This window comes from Oratosquilla oratoria, chromosome 23 (genome assembly GCF_046742065.1).
Source record: "Oratosquilla oratoria isolate Oo_2021 chromosome 23, ASM4674206v1, whole genome shotgun sequence".
NCBI lineage: Eukaryota > Metazoa > Arthropoda > Malacostraca > Stomatopoda > Squillidae > Oratosquilla > Oratosquilla oratoria.
Window position 1 is genome coordinate 48,123,094 of NC_134799.1, and position 16,291 is coordinate 48,139,384.

The following is a 16,291-nucleotide window of genomic DNA, read 5'->3' on the forward strand; positions in this document are numbered from 1 at the left end:
ACACTCAACACATGGTTCATCACAAACAGACTCAAAATAGCTCCAACCAAATCTACAGCAACACTTCTCACCAACTGGACAAAAGAACACAAATACATACCTCATCTCTACATCAACAACACTCTAATACCACACACAAACACACTGAAAATTCTTGGTGTAACATACGATACATCCATGTCTTTCAAACAACACATCACAAACATAAAAAACAAATGCACACCTAGACTTAACGCACTTAAGTCAATCACTGGAACAACATTTGGACAAAACAAAGAAACTAATATAACAATATACAAACAATGCATACGCTCAGTGATGAATTATGTGAGTCCTGCATGGGCCCCTAATCTCAGTGAGACACACCACAACACCCTTCAAATCATACAAAACAAAGCCCTAAAAACAATTACAGGTTGCACAAATACAACACCTACAGACCATTTACACCATGAAACAAAAGTCCTCAAAGTCAAGGACCACCTCGAAGTGAGAGGCACACAAACACTTGCCGCAGCCACCACAAACACATCACACCCGCTACACTACATAGCAGAACACCCACACACACCAAGAAACATTAAAACAGCACCCAAAGACCTGTATCACACACAGATACTCTCTTCTCTTCCTCCACAACCACCAAATACCAGCCTCTGGAAACATATTCATAATCATATCACTCACCGCTCCATTAACACACTGAAAGACAACACACTGCTGCATGCCAGACCCCCTGATATCCACCCTTCTGAATCCTGTCTCCCACGAAAGGACAGAGTCCACCTGGCCAGACTGCAGTGCGGCCACCACCCAGCACTTCTAAGCTACCAGAAGAGGCTGGATGACCGCATTGTGAACAGCTGCCCAGGATGGAACACTTCACCCCATACCATACAACACATAATGTAAGACTGCATTATACACAATCATGCACGCAAACAACACAACATACTTTCGCCACCCCTTGTCACCACTGTCACCACCGTTGTCGGTTCTCGATCATTACACTTAAATTTGACTTGTAATATCACTCGTCTCAAGGCCCCTTGCCTTCGTTAAGTGAGTTTCCCTAAATATTCAAGTTCCTCTTAAGCAGTAGTCTCACTATTTTCTAGGCCCCGTGCCTAGTTCTCTCGTCCTTTGGGTTAATAAAAGGGTGGTGAATTTTCTTTCTTCTTTCACTGTAATTTCACCTTCTGGTTACACTCAGGATCTCTTTCTCTCGTCTCTACATCGTCTCTCTCGATCGTCTCCCTAGATCGTCTCTCTAGATCGTCTCCTGATCCTCTCTCTCTGACGAGATCCCGTATCCTACGCTAAGCTACCTTCGTCTGACGTCACTAATTTTTCTAATCCAATCTCCAGTGACTTTTCAAATAAATGTCACTCCTTATGGGCGTGACTTTGAATTCATGCACCAATAGTTTTTTCCTCCTTCTCCACCTTGCACCAATCCGGAAAGCCATTCCAATGCCACTAGCAAAATTGTTTACCTCAGCATTAGTCAAACGAAGCTAACCTGCACTTACAGAGTTTTGATTACATCATCGATTATAAAACAGTCACCATCGTCGGTGTGTTTACATAGACATAGCGTCACCTCAATGTTTTCAAAACAACAGGCGAGCAGGCAGGCTCATTTACATTCGTACAACTACTGGCCTCTTACACATACACTCTATAAAGGATTTGTGGTAAAACCCAGTTTCGTCTGTGGCATTCCTTGGGGAGACGGGACTGCTTGGACAGACAGTCTAGGGAACGACAACAACAACAACAACCACAAAAAAAATTATCTTATATTCCACCACTAGAACATTTACATCCAAAACTCTTCCTACTTTCCTCCTGGATACTGCTATTATCCATTAAAGCCCTATCAACCACCCTTACTTCTACCACCCTCATAAGTACTTCAGTACATTACAAAATTATTATACTTGGACCCTGGTTAGTGGAGAATAGTTGTGTATAGGAAATATTCTGCCATGTAAAGAAAGTGGTCCTACTGTGGATGTACTGTGTCTTACTGCATTACTTCTGACCCGAGCAGTGGACAGGTGACAGGAATGATCCTTTTTCCAAAAGAAACTAAGATGTGAAGGAAACAATGGCTACCTTCCTTACAAGGAAGAAGAGCCCCTTATTAATTAGATTGATAGATATTTTTTTGTGCATATCTTGGCTGGCTACCTTCCTTATAAGGGGTAAAAATCCTTTTGGTGTATAATAAATTAATAATATGACCCTATACTGCTTTTTCAGGATAAATCTCGATGTGCATGCTGGCAGCTGACAATTGAGTCAACACGTGTCATGGGTGGAACTGAAAACCCTAATATAGGATATGAATATAGGCGCCTTTATGCTCAAGTTCAGACAGGATTATATGAATGCAATGCAAGGTAAGTTGAAAAACTGAAGCATTGAATATAATAGGCCATATATACCATTATCCACACAGAGGTGACAAGGCATGGGAGAGGTATCTTTGTACCTTTCATTCACTCCTCCTTAAACTATGTGAAAATTGCATCACAATATAGATTTTTAGATATATTTCAAATGTAGTTTGTTATATAAAATAATATTTTCAAAGCTACTTGTATCATTATTTGATTACAGAAGTTAAGTATATTTTTTTATTTCTCATGGCAGGTGCAAATGTAAATCAACTTGCCTGAATCGTGTGGTGCAACAGCCGCTTCGACTTAATCTCCAGCTATTTAAGACTGCACGACGTGGTTGGGGTGTTCGAACACTACAAGATATTCCACGTGGAGGCTTTCTATGTGTTTATGTCGGCAAAATGCTTACAGAGAATAGTGCAAATGAGGTACTTTTTCATAAGGTTGCATACATGCACACACACACACAAAAAAAAAAGAACATAAGAAAATTAGAAAGAATTCAAAGAGCAGCAACAAAGATGGCACGTACACTGTCAAACCTGACATATGAACAAAGATTGGAGAAATTACAGTTGTCAACACTAGAACAGAGAAGGGAAAGAGGCGATTTGTTGACCATTTTCAGAATTATGAAAGGGATGGAAGTTCTCAATAGAGACGACTTATTAATTAAAGTGGGACAGAAGAGAAACAAGAGGACACAAAAAGAAAGTAAAAACAGTTACAGAAGAGACCTGAAAAAAAAAAAAAAATAGTTTCCCACATAGAGTGATTGGTGTCTGGAACAAACTGAACAGAGAAACAGTGAATGCCAGAACTATACACGATTTTAAGGACAAACTGGTCAAAACTGGATGTGCTGTGTCTTGTGACACTGCTTCTGACCAAGGGCAGTGGACAAGGTGCAGGGATGACCCGTCATTCAGGAGGTGCTAAGATAAGAGGGAGGGTGGAGGGGTGTGGAGTGTATTCAGGGATGGAATGGGTGGGAATGATTTTATGCCTTTTCCTTTTTGGCTACCTCCATTGTAAGGGGGAAAAAGCCTTGGTATATGTATGTATATGCTTGTAAGGGATACCAGTCTTAAATTTGTAGGATCTTCTCTGTTTCCTCCTTTATATATTGGTACAGGAGTCCCTCAAATAACGCGGGGGTTAGGTTCCTGAAATTGCCGCGTATGATCAAATCCGCGTATGCTGACTTTCTATATTAAATACCGAGAACCGTATGTATGTGTATGTGTACGTGTATTTACCTAGTTGTATTCACCTAGTTCTATTTCACGAGAAGGGGAGCTATGCTCGTGGTGTCCCGTCTTCATATCTCATTTTATCTAAACTATTTTTAAATTCATGTATTGTTTTTGCACACACCACTTTCTCATCTAACTTGTTCCAACTGTCTATTACTCTGTGAGGAAAGCTGTTCTTTTTCAGATCTCTTCTATAGCTGTCTTTCTTGATTTTCTTTCCATGTCCTCTTGTATTTCTATCATCCCATTTTATCAGATTCTCTCTATCAATAATTTCTATGCCTTTCATGATTCTGTAAATAGCTATCAAATCTCTTCTCTCTCTTCTTTGCTCTAGTGTCTGTAGCTCAAGTTTTGCTAGTCTCTCTTCATATGATAGTTTTGAGAGTATTGGTGCCAATATTGTAATTGCTCTTTGTATTCTTTCAATTTTTTTATACATTTTTTTGTACTTGGTGACCACATCATTGCTGCATATTCCAATCTTGGTTTTATCAGAGTGATTAGAATTTTCTTCACCATTTCTTCATCCAGGTATGTAAATGCCACTTTGATTGTTCTTATTAAATTATAAGTTTCTCCAAAAATCTTATTTATATGTTTCTCAGGTGACATAACAATGACTCCCAGGTCCTTCTCATTTTCTACTTTTTTTATTCCTTCTTCTCCCAATTTATATGCTCCTGTTATTCTGTTTTTGCTTTTTCCAAATTCCATTATACTACACTTTTTAGTGTTGAACTCCATCTCCCACTTCCTACTCCATTCCCATACTTTATTTAGATCACTCTGTAGTGACTCACAATCTTCTTCCGTGTTCACTTTTTTTAATAGTTTTGCATCTGCAAAGAAGCTCATATAACTTTCAATTCCTTTATCCATATCATTAATATATATAGCAAACATTATTGGGGCCAGAACTGTTCCTTGTGAAACACCACTTATTACTTCATCCCATTTTGAGTGTTTGTCTCTTATCACTACTCTCATTTTTCTTTCTTGCAAAAAGTCTTCCATCCATTTAAGCAGTTTGCCCTGTATTCCTCCTTCAGTTTCTAATTTCTTAAGCAACTTCTTATGTGGTACTTTGTCAAAAGCTTTTTTTAGGTCTAGAAATGCACAATCAGCCCATCCATCTCTTTCTTGTATTATATCTATTAGCCTTGAATAGAAACATTAAATTGATGACGCATGATCGTCCTTGTCTGAATCCAAATTGCCTTGGATTTAGCACATTATTCTTCTAAATATTTTACCCATCTACTTTTGACAATTCTTTCACAAATTTTGCTATTGTACTTGTTAGAGAGACTGGTCTATAGTTAGTAGGGTCTTCTTTATTTCCCCCTTTATATATAGGTACTATATTTACTTTTTTCCAATCTTCTGGAACTTTTCCTTCTTTCAAGGAACTGTTTATTATGCTATGTATTTTGTCTGCCAGTTCATTCCTGCATTCTTTCAAAATCCAGTTTGCTATTTCATCTGGTCCATGCGATTTTCTGACAAGATTACTCAAGTGTTTCATTATTTCATTCTTTGTTACTTCTATTTCTTTCACAGGAGGGACTTTCTCTTTCCATTCGAACTCTTCAGGTTGTATGTTCTCCCTTGTAAACACTGATTTAAAATGCTTGTTCATAATTTCCGCCATTTCTATTTCCTCTGTGTATTCAACTCCTCCTTGTCTTAATTTCTCCAAATCTTGTTTGTTTTTCAGTTTGTTGTTTACAAATCTGTAAAATAGTTTTGGTTGATCTTTAAATTTTTCTATGACATCTTTTTCATATTTTCTCTTCTCTCTGCACGCTTGTACATATTCATTTCTATAACAAGTATATATTTTCCATTTTTCAGGTCTTTTGTCTTTCTTCCATTTGGTCCAAGCTTTGGCTCTTTTGTGTTTTAACTCCCTACAACTTTTGTTGTACCATCACTTTACATATTCTTTTTCTTGTTTTGTCTTGGGACATATTTTTCCACTCCGTTTTTATATATATATATATATATATATATATATATATTTTTTTTTTTTTCAAAATATTCCATTTCTCTTCCGCTTTTTTTTTTTTTTTTTTTTTTTTTTTTTTTTTTTTTTTTTGTATATTCCTTCCCAGTTTTCTTTTTGGAAGAATTCTCTTATTTTATCAAAGTTTGTTTTTTCATACATCATTCTTCCTTTTCTATATTGTTCATTTCTTTTCATGTATTTTTCCTCTTTTAGTTCCAGTTCAATCAATATGTGGTCACTTTTACTTATTGGTGTTTTATATTCAATCTTCTCCACTATTCTAGGTTCAGATGTGATTATTAAGTCTAGTCTCGATGGTTCTTCTTCATTTCTATACCTGGTGTTCTCCTGTATCCACTGTGTCATTGTATGGTCAATAATCATCTCGAGTAGAACATTTCCCCATGAGCCGTCTCCACCCTTTACTGTCATCTCTTCCCAGCAGACTTCTTTGCAATTAAAGTCGCCCATCATAACTATTCTTCCTCCATCTTCCATTATCTTATTTAATGTTATCCTTGTGTCCTCTAACATACTTTTATATTCACTCTCTTCCCATGAGGCTGTTTTTGGAGGCACATAATTTATCACAAACTTTCTGCTCTTCTTATCTCTGTCTTCCACTTCGATCATAATCATCTCTACTGTATTCTTTCCATATGTGACACACCTCACATTTATATCCTTCTTAGTCAGGAACATAACTCCACCCCCTTGTTTTGTCTCTCTGTTTCTAATCCAATAATTATATGCATCATGTCCTATACTGTTGGGTGGTAGTGGACCTTTCAATTTCATTTCTACAATTCCCATCATGTCCGGTTCTTTTTCCTTCAGATAATCATTCAGCTCATTCAATCCTCTTATTAATCCATCTATATTTGTGTAAGACACACTTTGTTTTCTGCCACTTCCATTGTATTCTCTGTTTCCCTTTTGTTTTTCTCTAGTATGTTGTATTTCCTTACTTTCATATTCACTACTCTCCAATAGAACTTCTCTTTTTCTGACTCTGTTCTCATCTCATTTTTTTTCCTTAGCTTCATGTCTTTTCATTTTTTTCCTCCTCTCCTCTTTATTCATTTCTCTTTTTGTCCATACCTTTTTATATTGTTCACTTGCTGGTAGTTTCCCTGTTTTTGCTAAGATATTCTCTGTCGTCGTTTGTGACCTGAATTTAATCTTGATAGGTCTGGTCTTATCTGTACTATACTTTCCGAGTCTATACATCTCTTCAATTTGTTTCAGGATTTCAGGTTCATCTTCCTGAACTAATTCTAGTAAACTGCTTACTTTTTCTTTTTCCTCATTGATTCTTGAAGTTCTATCTAGGTTATGTTTCTCTTCCATTCCTAATATAATTATACATTTCTTTTTATCTGCTAAGTCTCTTACTATATTCTCCTTCTGTCTCATCTCTTTGATAACTGAGTCTTCAGTTTGTTCTTTCATTTCCTGTTTAATTATGTCAGTAAATACAACTTTACTGTTTTCCTGTATTTTTTTCCAACCCTGTGCTTCTTTTGCTATGGCCTCTTTGTTGTCTTTATTATTCCTCTTTAATTCTTTATTCTCCTCTTACTTCTTTTAACTGTCTTTTTAATTCTTCTATTTCATTAGTTAAAATTTTGTTCACCTTCTGTAGTTCTTCCAATTTTTCAACTCTTTGCGCAATTTTGGCTACGTTACCGAATCTGTTTTCCCAATGTTCGGTCATCTTATCAAGTTTCTCTTGTCTTGCCAATCGGGGGAGGTTGGTATCCTCCCACCCTCTTTAAATCCCTGGAGACTACTATCATCACCTTCCACTGTGCTGCTCTTATCTATACTTCTAATCTTTACATTTTTGTTGATCCCATCATCACCAAAATCATTATTGTCGGTCCGCCTCTTGTTTACAAGACGCCTGGCCTCCTGGACCATGTCCCTCTCTTCCTCATTTCCCTCCATTTCCCTCAATAATCCCTTCCCTTCTCCTTCCCTATCACTCCCCCACTACACCACGAGCACTCCCCTTCCCTATAAATATAATAAGGCACTTCCTGGACGTTGAGATCCACGTAGATTTTCCTTTTTCTTCAGTACACCAATTCTCGCAGTCCATTCGACGAAAGTGTGTGTGTGTATTTACCTAGTTGTATTTTACGGGAAGGGGAGCTATGCTCGTGGGGTCCCGTCTTCATATCTCATTTTATCTAAACTATTTTTAAATTCATGTATTGTTTTTGCACACACCACTTTCTCATCTAACTTGTTCCAACTGTTTATTACTCTGTGAGGAAAGCTGTTCTTTTTCAAGTCTCTTCTATAGCTGTCTTTTTTTATTTTCTTAATTTACTTATTCTTTCAAATAATCATTCAGCTCATTCAATCCTGTTATTAATCCATCTATATTTGTGTAAGACACTCTTAGTTTTCTGTCACTTCCATTGTGTTCTCTGTTTCCCTTTTGTTTTTCTCTTGTATGTCGAACTGCCTTAGTTTCATATTCACTATCCAATAGAATCTCTCTTTCTCTGACTCTGTTCTGCTCTCGTTTTTTTTTCTTAGCTTCAAGTCTTTTCTGCTTTTCTTCCTCTCTTTCCTCTTTATTCATTTCCCTTTTTATCCATACCTTTTTATATTGTTCACTTGTTGCTAGTTTCCCTGTTTTGGATAAGATATTCTCTGTCGCCGTTTGTGACCTGAATTTAATCTTAATTGGTCTGGTCTTATCTGTACTATACTTTCCGAGCCTGAATTTTTCCTCAATTTCCTTCATAATTTCTGGTTCATCTTCCTGTACTAATTTTAGTAAACTGCTTACTTTTTCATTTTCCTCATTGGTTCTTGAGGCTCTATCTGGGTTATGTTTCTCTTCCATTCCTAATATAATTATACATTTCTTTTTGTCAGCTAAGTCTCTTACTATATTCTCCTTCTGTCTCATCACTTTAATAACTGAGTCTTCAGTTTGTTCTCTCATTTGCTGTTTAATTATATCAGTAAATGCAACTTTACTGTTTTCTTTTATCGACTTCCATCCCTCTCTGTTTTCTTTACTATTCCTCTTCAATTCCTCATTCTCCACCTTTACTTCTTTTAACTGTCTTTTCAGGTTTTCTATTTCATCAGTTAAGTTTTTGTTCGCCTTCTCTAGTTCTTCCAATTTTTCAACCCTTTGTAGAATGTTGTTAACATGACCGAACCTACGCTCCAAGTCCTCGATCATCTTATCGTCCTTCTCTTCTAGTCTTCTCAGTCGGGGGGGGTTTGTGTCCCCCCCACCCTCTTTAAATCCCTGGAAAATATTCTCATCACTTTCTACTGTATTGCTCTTATCTATACTTCTAATCTTTACATTTTTATTAGACATTTCATCGTCGCTCAGCTGATCGGGGGGCCGTTTGTTTACCTTTCGCCTGTCTGCCTGGGCCAAGTCTACTCCTTCCTCATTTCCTTCCATTTCCCCAGCAATCCCTCCCCTTCTCCTCTTTCCCTACTTTCCCACTACCCCACGAGCAATTTTCCCCCCACCCTGCAAATACAATAGGCACTTCTCTTTGCTTTGGGATCCACGAAACTTCAATTTTCTTCAGAACGTCTTCTATGCCGTCCGTTCGTTACTCCCATATTCAAAAAAAATATTCCCATATTACTCCCATATTCAAAAAAGGTGACAAAAAGAAATCAAATAACTATAGGCCTATAAGTTTGACTTCGATCGTAGGAAAAATAATGGAAACTATCATCAGAGATGATATCGAATATCATTTAGAAAGTAACCGTTTGATAAATGATAGCCAGCATGGTTTCAGACGGAAACGTTCTTGCGTGACTAACTTACTCGAATTCTACAACACAGTTATCTCGAATTATGACAAAAGAAACAATATAGACTTAATATATCTAGACTTTGCAAAAGCTTTTGATACCGTCCCACACGAAAGACTACTTACATAAATTAAAACTATAATAATGTAAATAACAAATAAAATACATAAATAAATGCTTTGGTATAGTTGAATAACAAACAAACAGGTAAATAGTAAATGATAATAAACTGACATATAACTAATAATAAATGAAAATCAGACAGACAAATTATAACAAAACAAAAACAAATAATATAACATAAATTAAAATCATTACAGCATCTTACTTAGGTATTTATCTAAATGATTCTTAAAGCTTCGAACTGAACTACATTGCACTACCTGTGCAGGAAGTTTATTCCATTCATTAACTACACGGTTGGCAAAGTTGTTTCTACCTACTTCCAAATTGAATCTATATCCGGACAGTTTGAGACCATTGTTTCTTGTCTGATTCTCATTCAATGTGAAAATTTTGTCACTTTTGATGTTGCCTATTCCCTTTAAAATCTTAAAGACCTGTATCAAGTCACCTCTGAGTCTACGCTTTTTTAGGGAAAACAGATTCATGTGCTTAAGTCGATTTTCGTATGATTTATTTTTGATATTTGGAATCAGTTTTGTGGCTCGCCGTTGTACTTTTTCCAGTCTGTCAATGTCTTTAATGAGATTCGGTGACCATACGGAAACAGCATATTCCAAATGTGGACGAACTAACGATTTATATAGCTTGTTAATGAGTGATGGACTTTTGAAAACAAAAGATCGCGCAATCAATCCCAGAATCTTATTTGCTTTCTCAGAGGCTGAAATACACTGCTTGGATGATTTGTGGTCGTTACTGATAATTACGCCGAGATCTTTTTCACTATCCACTTTTGTTAACGAATTTCCAAATAACTTGTAATCGTACTTACTGTTATTTTTACCTATGTGCATTACCTTGCATTTACTTGTGTTAAATTTCATTAGCCACTTTTCAGACCATTGCTGTAATTGATCTAAATCTTCTTGAATATCTAATTGGTTTGAGTGATCATTTGCCACTCCGCACAGTTTTGTATCATCAGCAAATTTGGAAACAGTAGATTTTAGTCCATGGTCTATATCATTTATATATGCTATGAATAGAAGTAGCCCAAGAACGGAACCCTGAGGAACTCCACTTGCAACACTTTTCCATCCAGAAGTTTTTCCATTTAAAACAACTCTCTGTTTTCGACCTTTCAACCAATTACTAGTCCAACCTAATAGGCTACCACTTATTCCATGCAAAGCTAATTTAGTAAGTAGTCTTTCGTGTGGGACGGTATCAAAAGCTTTTGCAAAGTCTAGATATATTAAATCTATATTGTTTCTTTTGTCATAATTCGAGATAACTGTGTTGTAGAATTCGAGTAAGTTAGTCACGCAAGAACGTTTCCGTCTGAAACCATGCTGGCTATCATTTATCAAACGGTTACTTTCTAAATGATATTCGATATCATCTCTGATGATAGTTTCCATTATTTTTCCTACGATCGAAGTCAAACTTATAGGCCTATAGTTATTTGGTTTCTTTTTGTCACCTTTTTTGAATATGGGAGTAACGTTAGCTAGCTTCCATTCTCTTGGGACATCTCCGGATATGATGGATTTCTTGAAAATAATTTCTAATGGAACAACAATCTCATTTTTCATTTCCTTTAAGATTCTTGGATGCCAACCGTCAGGCCCTGGTGTTTTATTAACTTTGAGTTTGTCTATACACTTTTTAATTTTTTCTTTTGTTATATTTACCGTAGTGAGTAAGTTTACCCCAGACTTTTCACAGGTTTCAGTTTGGAATTCACTTTGAGGTGTTTCGTTTACAAATACCGAGCTAAAATAATTGTTTAAGATATTACACATTCCTTCATTTGAATATTCAAGTTGACCGTCAGCAGATAATAGTGGACCAATGTGATTCCTAACAACCTTTTTATCTCTAATGTTATTCGAATCCGCTTTATTTGAAGGACTCCTGTACTATGTTTGCATCTTTCCAATCTTGCGGTACCTTTCCTTCTTTGAGTGAGAAGTCTATTATCTTGTATAGTTTGTCTGTCAGTTTGTCTATACACTCTTTCAGTATCCAATTTGCAATTCCATCTGGTCCATGCAATTTCCTGACATCTAGGTTTTTTATTTGATCTCTTATTTCTTTTTGTGTTACCTTTATTTCTTTCATTTTCGGTGATCTTTCATGTTTTCTATATATGTGAAACTACTAAAGAGAAAAAAGATTGCAAATCATTACAAGAAGACTTGGACAAAATCTGGAAATGGAGTCAGAAGAGTGAAGTGAATTTTAACATCAAGTAATATTCTATAATGGAATTTGGAAAAAGCAAAAACGGAATATCGGTACATTACAAAATTGGTACATACATATACCAAAGGCTTTTTTCCCCATTACATGGGAGGTAGCCAAAAGAAAAAGGCATAGGAACCATTCCCACCCACTCCATTCCTATCTACCCTCTTCCCTCCCTCTTCTCTTGGCACCTCCTGAATGATGGGTCATCCCTGCATCATGTCTACTGCCCTGGGTCAGAAGCAGTGTCACAAGACACAGCACATCCACAACAATGCCGCTTCATTAAATCGGCAACCCTCTCTCCGTCCCCTCATGCAGAAAAGGAGAAGACGGGGAGAAATCCCTTTGGGTTGCGTCAAATTTTCCTCACACATACTCCCACATACCAACTTTGTACACCTTATCACCTCCTCCTTGAAACTTACCCATCCTTCTCCTGCTTCAGACTATTGCTTGGATCAGAAGCAATGCTGCAGAACACAGCACCTCCACAGTAGGGCCCAAGAGCCAAAACTGGTTTACCCCACTTTTAAATATATTTTGACTCTCACCCCTTGTAAAAAAAAAAAAAAAAAAAAAAAAGATAAATAAATAAAATAAAATAATATAAATGAATAGATGTGTGCCCTTTTTGGCTCATAAATGAATTATGTCTACTTCTAACTATCATTTTTTGTCATTTTCATCCAGTTTTATCTTAAAAAAAATTCTACTATGTACTGAGACTATTAGTTTGAACTGTGTTCATATATTATTGAAAAATGAATTTCACATACTAGGTAACTCTCATCCATGATTTCAGGAAGGAAAAGTGAGAGGTGGTGATGACTATTTTGCAGAATTAGACTTTATTGAGGTAATGGAGGACTACAAAGAAGGGTTTGAAGAAGATGTAGAAGATGAAGATGGACTTCTTCTCGGGAATAACAATACTACCAAAGTAACTAAGGATGTTGAAGTCAATGAAGGTAAGTTTGGCTTATTTCAATGTACAATTTGCTATTTGTCTGAATTGTATTCATTGTTTAGGTTTGTAAATATGAGGAGAGGGATAAGTGCATGGTTACAGTAACATTAGTGAAATTTTTTGGATTTTGTAATATATACTAAATGGCCCTTTCACCCTTACAAAGATGTAGCCATGTCAAAACATAAACCCAAAGTGCACCTATCTGAAACCCATTCATTGCTCCTTCCATCTTAGCACCTCATGGATGAATGGTCATACTGTGCTGGAAGCAGTATTTTATACATACTATATTTTTCGGACCATAAGGCGCGGGCAAAATCCTTAATATCGGCCAAAATTGGGTGGTGCGCCATATTGTGAGGTGCGCCTTATCGTGAGGTGCGCCTTGTGTGTGGCTTCATTGCAAAAAAATGCCTCGGACAGTGACGTACTATTTTGACACATTTCGTAGCTAGCCTGCCAACGGCGACAGTGCATAGGCCTAGCAAAAGTTACAACCAAGATGTATGTATCTTGACAAGAAAATTGCGAAAACTTTGACAGTTTTCGAGTCCATGCCACCGCATTCATTCATGCTATCATGGCTATGACATGATAGCGTCCACAACACAGACAGCCATTTTGCATTGGTGTAGTCTCGCTCCACTCAAACTGTAGTCATTTGGGTATTTTTTTAGTTTCGACCATGGGCGCAATATAGCAATAGAAAATTAATGATTAATTTTGTAAATTAAAATGTATCAACGTAATATGCAATTTTGTGGGCGTAAATGAAAATAAAAAAAAATACCTTGCTACAAGCAAATATGCTAATGAATGAAGTCGGTAGCATAGGAACTTTGTATACCCCGCAAGCTGAAAGTGGTTGAAAAGCCCGCCAACGTCTCTCACGACGACGACAACGAGGACGAACCGGATGACATTTAATTTGCAGGTAACGATTTATTAAACACAGGTTAGGTTAGACGAATTTATCACTCATTTGACGTCGCCATCTATCATAACAAACAAGGCATACCATTCGTCCGACATGACTTCGTTACTTACGAAATCTGTTTTAGAACATTTTTTGTTTTTTATTTCCGCTCACAAAATTGCATATTACGTTGATACATTATAATTTACAAAATTAGTAATTAATTTCCTATTGCTATATTGCGCCCATGGTCGAAACTAAAAATTTACCTTCATTTGTAATCTTGTGTTTTTAAGTGAATAGAGAATTCCGGGAATAAAACTGCTAATGTTGGTTTTATTCCCCACAATTCCCGTAACGTGTTTATGTTGTTTTTTTAGGGGTATTGGCTGGGCAGACCGTCCATGGAGGTGGTCTGATTTCACTGACCAAAAAAAATATATATATCATTTATTTTTGTAATTTTGCTAACTCCCAACCGATTTTTCTCGAGAATTCAACAATAAAAATGTTCAGTTCTGAATGCACTCACATATGCATGATTATCCGATGACGAGACCAGGTACGCCTTATGTAAGGACGGGGAATAGCAAATTACGCGTGCGCCTTATGGTACGAAGCGCCTTATGGTCCGAAAAATACGGTACATATACCAAGGGCTTTTTCCCCCTTACAAAGGAGGTAGCTAAAGTCAAAAGTCATAATTCCACTCTCACCCATTTCATTCCCACCCACTCCACTCCTATTCATAAGAACATAAGAATAAAGGAGACTTCAAGAGACTATAAGGCCTACAATAGGCAGCTCCATATCCATCACCACCCCTCCCTCCCTCTTTTCTTGGCTCCTCTGGATGATGGTCATCTCTGCATCTCACCCATTCCCCAGGGTCAGAAGCAATGCAGCAAGATATGGCACATTCACAGCAAGGCTGATTCATTTAATTGGCAATACCCTCTCTTTGTACCCTCATGCAGAAAAAGAGAAGACAGGGAGAACTCCCTTTGGGTTGGGTCAGTAGATCTCAAAATCTCATTTACAAAAGGCATTTGATAAAGTACCACACAAAAAGCTATTAAGAAAACTCAAAATAACAGGAGGTGTACAAGGAAATTTATTGAAATGGATGGAAGATTTCTTGCACAGGAGAAAAATAAGGGTGGTACTAAAAGATAAAAACTCGACATGGGAAGAAATGAGAAGTGGAGTCCCACAAGGTTCTGTATTAGCTCCAATAATGTTTGCTTATATATATAAATGACATGGATGAAGGTGTGGAATGTCATATGAACTTCTTTGCAGATGACACAAAGTAATTATTAGCAAAGACATGTCACCAGACAAGCATATCAACAAAATAGTCGGAGAAACCTTCAATTTACTAAGGTCAATGAAAGTGGCTTTTGACTATTTGGATGAGGAAATGGTAAAGAAAATAGTCATACTGATAAGACCAAGATTGGTGTATGCTGTGACACTATTGGCACCCAGTACTAAAAAGAATATAAAGAAATTAGAAAGAATACAAAGAGCAATGACAAAGATGACACCAACACTCTCCAAATTGACATACAAACAAAGATTGCCCAAATTGGAACTACCCACCCTGGAACAAAGAAGAGAAAGAGGAGATCTACTGACTATGTACAGAATTATGAAAGGAATGGAAATCTTGATAGAGATGATTTATTAAAGTGGGACAAGAGAAAAACAAGAGGACATGGAAAGAAACTAAAAAAGGATAGTTATAGTAGAGATTTGAAAAAGAATAGCTTCCCACACAGAGTGGTGGATATCTGGAATAAATTAGATGAGGCAACAGTATGTGTAAATATTATTCAAGAACTTAACCTCTTCACTCCGGGGCACATCGCACGTCTGGCAGGATTAGCTGCCCGACGTGCGATGTTGCGTCATAATAATTGCGTTATAAAAAATAGTCAGTGCTCAATCGTTCGTTCTCTTTCACCCGTGAATTTTGATAACCATAGAAAATATGATGAAGCCAGTTTAGAGAGAATGGAGGTTACATAGGTACGACTACAATAAATATAATCAAGACGCCGACGTCGGCATCATCGCATACCCACTTGCCCCTCATGACGCCTACGTAGGCGTCACCGTATGGAAGTGGTTAAGAACAAACTTGATACTGAAAGATACAAAGACTGGTCACTACAAGCATAGCTCCCTTCCTGTATAATACAACTAGGTAAATACTATAGAAAGTAAGTACAGAAAAAGACTGTGAATCACTGCAGGGACTTGGACAGAGTCTGGGAATGGAGCCAAAAGTGGGAAATGAACCTCAACATCAAGAAATGTAGTACAACAGTGTTTGGAAAAAGGTAAGAAAAGAATATCAGGACAATATGAAATTGGTACAAAGGAAGTAAAAAAAAAATAGTCAGCTCCAAAAAGGACTGAGGAGTAATTATTAATAAAGACATGTCACCAGACAAGCATATAAGCAAAATAGTTGGAGAAACCTACAAATTAGATGAGGCAACAGTGTGTGCAAATACAATTCAAGAA

General features: G+C 36.8%; 1 protein-coding gene across 4 annotated transcripts in view; it reads left to right on the plus strand.

The window, feature by feature from the left end:
* The window catches only part of LOC143038110 (histone-lysine N-methyltransferase eggless-like), a 230,375-nt gene that overhangs the window by 147,003 nt on the left and 67,081 nt on the right, over positions 1-16,291 (plus strand). For all 4 annotated transcript variants that reach the window (XM_076207097.1, XM_076207101.1, XM_076207099.1 and 1 more), the window contains 3 exons: positions 2,269-2,408; positions 2,662-2,839; positions 12,673-12,838. In XM_076207097.1, coding sequence (XP_076063212.1) covers positions 2,269-2,408; positions 2,662-2,839; positions 12,673-12,838 — 484 coding nt within the window. The remainder of the gene's footprint in view (positions 1-2,268; positions 2,409-2,661; positions 2,840-12,672; positions 12,839-16,291) is intronic.